The sequence below is a fragment of the Harmonia axyridis genome, chromosome X (assembly GCF_914767665.1).
Source record: "Harmonia axyridis chromosome X, icHarAxyr1.1, whole genome shotgun sequence".
NCBI lineage: Eukaryota > Metazoa > Arthropoda > Insecta > Coleoptera > Coccinellidae > Harmonia > Harmonia axyridis.
The window spans coordinates 915555-921554 of NC_059508.1; the positions used below are offsets into that span (position 1 = coordinate 915555).

At 29.7% G+C, this 6000-nt stretch overlaps 1 protein-coding gene across 1 annotated transcript; it reads left to right on the plus strand.

Moving 5' to 3' along the window:
• Positions 1 to 767: 767 nt before the first annotated feature.
• LOC123685861 (ubiquitin-conjugating enzyme E2 H) lies at positions 768 to 5725 on the plus strand. The gene is made up of 5 exons (XM_045625719.1): positions 768 to 997; positions 1709 to 1785; positions 1838 to 2005; positions 2840 to 2968; positions 3350 to 5725. The coding sequence occupies exons 1-5, from the start codon at positions 945 to 947 to the stop codon at positions 3466 to 3468; spliced, it is 546 nt and encodes a 181-aa protein (XP_045481675.1). The 5' UTR covers positions 768 to 944; the 3' UTR covers positions 3469 to 5725.
• The last annotated feature ends 275 nt before the right edge of the window (positions 5726 to 6000 follow it).

Consider the following 6000-nt stretch of genomic DNA (forward strand, 5'->3'; position numbering starts at 1 on the left):
GCTGCATTGCATATGGAGGCATGTAGAGTATTATCAAAGGCCCCTCCGATACCTCCAAACATTGCAAGCAGAATCTCCTTTGCGGTGGGGATGCCTTCCACCTCTCTGAGGAGATGATGAAGGGCGTCTACAGTAGATCTGCACCCCCTCCCCCTATAGGCAAACTGTTTGTTGTGGAGCTTTAAACTTCCCCTTATACTATTATCTATTATTTTCTCCATGTTCTTCAGGAGAAAAGAGGTGAGTCGATAGGATTTAGGGTCCGGGGAGCCTTCTCGAATTTCTTTGGGTATGAATACTACCCTCGCATCCCTCCATGATTTCGGAATATAACCAATTGCAAAACTGGCTTTAAAAAGCTCAGCTGTCGGGGCCATAACGACTTCAACACCTTTCTGAAGCATGGCCGGAAAGATACCATCTATGCCTGCTGATTTTAAGGGCTGAAAGCCTTAGTGTGAAAAGTCTACCAGCTTTCTGAAAATCTCGCCTGGTGGGAATGTATAACTCCCCAGTTACCATCTTCGGTGGTAAACCAGGAGAGTGAGTCTCTAGCAAAGCTCTTAGGCTCTCTTCAGGATCACTCGTCTTCAGTGCCCCCTATCGTCGGGGATCAAATTATAAGACAATTTATTCCATTATTGCAGTTTTCTTTCAAAAAATTTTCTACAATGTACTACATTTTAGGCACCGTGTTTCAACCATAGATCTTATACATATGTTTTAGATTTTCCCCTCCCATCCAGCTGATAATTCGGGAACATGCGTAAACTGAGATATGTATTTGTTGTCAATGTTGTCATACATGAGCAGCTGAAAATCAAGGAAAACTAGTGTGATAAATCTCGAAAAGTGGCAGAAGCCATATTTCTCGTGAGTTTTTGTGGTTTATGATATCTATTAAGACAATAAATTCATAATCCCGTATTTATGAAAATTGGAAAATGTCGTCTCCAAGCGCAGGAAAGAGACGTTTGGACACAGATGTTATCAAGCTGTATCCTTTGTGTTATGATTGTATATATGTTGTTTCTTTGTATCAGCTGATCCTCGATTGGCATTTTGCAGATGATTTCTATTCAATTATGGTAGCATGACAGTGCAACAACTATACTCTCCTATTTGAATAACTTTTAATCATTGACATTCAAAAATAATATAAATTTATCCATTAGAAAATTAGGTAGAAAAAGATTAATTGAGAACTTGTGTCATCAATCACTGAACTGCATGCTGATGATATAAATAGATATTTTCAATTTTTCTTTTCTACAATTTTGAAAAGTCAAGTTATGGTAGGTTTTACAATTATTGGTGATTATTTTCTATCCCCTCTACTTGTTTTTATACTTTATTTTGTTTTCAATTGCGTCAGATCTTCTCACCTATTTCTAGATATAGCTTTCATGAATATTCTATAGTAATAGTTTCCTGTATCATTGAATGATCATTTTTTGTCTGAATACCTGAATGATTTCCTTTTTTTGTGCAGTAATTAGAAAACTAAAAATAAATTGAGACTGTTGTTCCATTCTATTTGTGATTCACTTCTGTTGTCATCTTATTCTAGGAAAGCAAGGTCATTAACTCTGAATGACATATAACCTATACTTTGAAGATATTTCCTTGAATATCAATATGAATTATCAAAATCTAATGAAACAATCCTTTTAAATTTGAATTAATAATTTCCTTATTCAACCTACAGTATTGAAAGTAAACATGAAGTAACAATACTAGGTGGACTAAATGAGTTTTGTGTCAAGTTTCATGGACCTAGAGGAAGTAAGAAAATACAGTGCAAAGTTTTTAGTCTCCTAATTGATTTTATCTTTAGCACCATATGAAGGAGGAGTTTGGAAAGTAAGAGTGCATTTGCCAGAGCATTACCCTTTCAAATCCCCTAGTATTGGTTTTATGAACAGAGTGTATCATCCTAATATTGATGAAGTATCTGGAACAGTCTGTTTAGACGTTATAAACCAAGCATGGACAGCTTTATATGGTGAGTCATTACTTGAATTTTTCGTCCAACCAATATATTTTGAACATTCAGTACAAAAATATAAAATGAGATTTATGAAATTCATATTTTCTACTAGGATTCTAAGAGGATCTTTCAAAACATTTCATATAATAATCTTATTTTATATACATTAATAAAGGTATATTGGCAATTAAGCACAGTCATCACTATTATTATTATAAATTTTTATTCGAAAACTTTTCTTTAAATCAATCTTGAATCGATTCGAGAAGATTTTTTTTGCATACACCTTGTTTATTCAAATCCTTGAATGCACACTCTTATAAAATGCAGATATGCATGTTTAATGAAATGATATCGCATTTTTGCTGTGTGAAATTGAACTTGCCTCAATTCGGATGTATGAAATTTTCCTTTACAATTTTGTAATAAGTAATTCCATGTTTTCTGTAACAAAATGTTGTTTTCAAATCGAAATCTTTTTTTTTTGCCATACATGAGATTAAAATTCAATGCCATTCTATTCATAAATTTTGAAACCTGAAAAATTTAGTCGTATATCTAATACTTACAGAATTAATTTTTGAGAATTTTATAGGAAAATATACAAAAAAAACTTTTATTTGTAATTGAAATAATAAGTGTGAGCTTGTAGTACTTTTTCTTTATGACATATTATGTATAATGGAATAGTATGATATCCAATTTTTATATGATATTTTAAATCATTTTTTAACATGAAATGCTGGAGTTGAAAATAAATATCGGATAGTTTCATCAAAAATACGTGCCTAAGTTAATCTTTAAATGTATGTCCAACAATATTAGAATAATGAAAGATTTCAATTTCAGATTTATCGAATATCTTTGAATCATTTCTTCCTCAATTATTAACCTATCCTAATCCAATAGATCCTTTGAATGGAGATGCTGCTGCCATGTATCTACACAAACCTGAGGATTATAAGAAAAAAGTTTCAGGTGAGGAATATTTGAAGTATGATTTTATGTAAATTACAATTTGGATAGGTAACTTTTGTATTCAAAATTGGGAGATCTATTGCTATTTTTTCATTATAAAAATTTTAGTCTCTAATTATTATCTATCATTCTTGGATAATCTTACCTTAAAAACAGTTGGTAGTAATATCAAATAGTACTACAACCAGCTTTGTGTATGGTTGTGTTTAAGAATATTCCAAAATTTCATACAAGATCACAAATAATCAATTTGAACCCTGTTCGAACATAAAGTGTTATTTTCCATCATCATAGTTGAATTTCCAAGTGAGTGAGGCCATGTTGAATATTTTCTTCTCTAAAAAAAATAGTATTTATAAATGACATTGAGCACTTTTTCAGAATATGTTAGAAAATATGCAACAGAAGAAGCGTTGAGAGGGCAAGAAAATGTTAGTTCTGACAGTGAATCAAGTATGTCAGATTTTTCTGAAAATGAAGCGGAAGATATGGAGTTATAACGTATGCTCTATGGGAGACAACTGTTCGCTCAATATCTCCATATAAATTTATATTTTTTGATTACATGTGATGTGCTTACAAGGGTGTTTTTTGAATGTTTATATCTTTTACATTTTTAGAGTTTATTTAAATGATATTAGAATTTGATTTCAAAATTTCATCCATTTTTTTGACTATATGGATATCACAATCATATTATCCTCAATCAGAGTTGATTTTAATAATTTGATTATTGATAATCTTACTTTTTTGACAATTTAATCTTTACATTGAATTTTGATCCAATTGATTCATTTTATTATTGGAATTCTTTTATAATGTTCTTAAAATGTGGATGTATGTGTGTATATTTTGTTTTCAATATTAATTTAATTTGTTGGGACTTAAGATCTCATTGCACGATTGTATTCGCCTTAGTACCTTGCGCAAAGCATTTGCATAATTTTAATCCAAACGGTTTTCATGTAATATCTAAGTTATTATTTCCAGGAATATCATGATAATCACTATCTGCAAATATTTCTTGTTCTTTTTTAATTCTTCCCTTCCTTAAATTGGTACCTCAAACATAATCTGATTCCAAACTGATGGCAAGATGAGAAAAAAATATTGGTTTAAATTTTATTTGATTATGTATTTTAAGGCAAGCCAATGATTATTCAAAGAATCACCTGATTTCAGTAACACCTGCAAATTGTCTATATTTTCATACATATTACTGGAAGTAATTACAAATCCTGAGATTCATTGGAAGATTATTATTTTTCCTTTGATTATGGTATAGTATCTCATTATTCTAAGTCACTAGAAATTAAAAATGTTTATTCCTAGAAATCAACATGCATGCAGTACTAATTTGATCATCTTGCTTATTTGAATTGAATGTTTGATGTAAATATAATTAAAATTCCCTATATGAAAAGGAGCTACGATATGAAAGATGTTATTTTCAGTACTGCATAATGTTCATATTTAAGAAAAGAAGGTAATATGTAATTTACTCTGAACTATAACTATTGTTTGAAAACAAATGCATGATAATTTTTGTCCACTGGTTATTTCAATTTTATGACAATTGTACTCCAGATAATAAGAATTTTTTCTAAGATTGAGCTAAATTTTGAATTCTAATCTGTTGAAGTAGTATATGTAATTTAATGAGATTTTTCTGTGATTCATTTAATGTATTGATGTTCAGCATGCAGTTTTATAGTATGATTCAGTTTAAAGTCAAGTTGAGTATTCAATTTTTATCAGTTAGCTTGATAAATCTAACACTGAGTTAATAAAAACATTGCATTTATATTTTATAAAAGCGCCTTCAAAAATTGAAAATCTTCGAACTAGTAATTTTAATGAAAGTGAAAATCAGTGCAATAAACAAAAACAACTAAAATTGAATTGAAACTTGGCAAGCTAAGGAAAAATTGAAATTTTTAAATGATTGATTGAACTATTTCTCAAATCAGCAAACGTTCTAAATCGACTAATATGTACAAATATCAGATCATCATTAATTTTTGACGAACGTCTTTCGAATACAATTTTTTTTAATTGTTCATCAAAATCAATTTTTTTTTATGTTATTCATATTTATAAAATTTTTCTAAATCTGCATTTTAAGTTTTTCACTATTATCTGTTTGGGTTAAATTCTTTCAATCATTTTTCAAATGGATTGTTTTTTACTAACATAATTAAATTACGATGTTTTTTATCAACTTTTGCATCACGTTTTGCTGTCATTTCTGTTATTGATCAAAAAAATATTTAATCAAAATACTCAACACAAAAATATCTCAGTATGTTAACTGTAGTAGTCCTGAAATGTTACTACAAATGATTGTTGTGTTCTTAAAATCAACAGCATTTCTGGATATATGGCTATATCCAGAAATGCTGTTGATTGCTGGTCAAGTACCATCAGGCGCATACATTGTATAAACGATAACTCTAAACTGAAGAGCTTCTATCTCCAGCATTTCTGGATATAGCCGTATATCCAGAAATGCTGTTGATTTCTGGTCTTAAATGCTGGTCAAGTACCATCAGGCGCAAAAATTTTATAAACGATAACTCTAAAATGAAGAGCTTCTATCTCTGATGCTCTGCAATAACTTGTATTCAATTTTCTAATTCTTGGATTAATACATTTAGAATTATGGATTAATTTTTAATGATTAGGAATTTGTACAAAGTAATTTAACAGTTTATACAATTAACGTTACTTTTAGTGAATAATATTGTAGTTTTAAAATTGTATTTATTCAGAACACCTCCCGCCTATATCCTGTTGAAATTTCCTTCCTTATGAAGCGTTTTCTCACATGGAAATAAATTGAAATTCAATATCTCTGTAACTATCACAATTTATTGATCGGATATTCGCAAGTTGAAATAATTGAAGGTTATACTAAATGAAACGCAATATTTCTGGATGGTCTTTATTTGATTTTTACATTCTAAGCTTAGCAAAACATATAGTATAGTGCTAATGTATGGAATTCATTTTCTCCCAAAAAACAAATTTTG

Bases quoted from the DNA above. Each gene is read 5' to 3' on its own strand.
- LOC123685861 (XM_045625719.1), top strand. From the start codon at position 945: ATGTCGTCTCCAAGCGCAGGAAAGAGACGTTTGGACACAGATGTTATC. The intron at 2,006-2,839 runs GTGAGTCATTAC...TTTCAATTTCAG, and splicing joins AGCATGGACAGCTTTATATG to ATTTATCGAATATCTTTGAA. The intron at 2,969-3,349 runs GTGAGGAATATT...GCACTTTTTCAG, and splicing joins TTATAAGAAAAAAGTTTCAG to AATATGTTAGAAAATATGCA.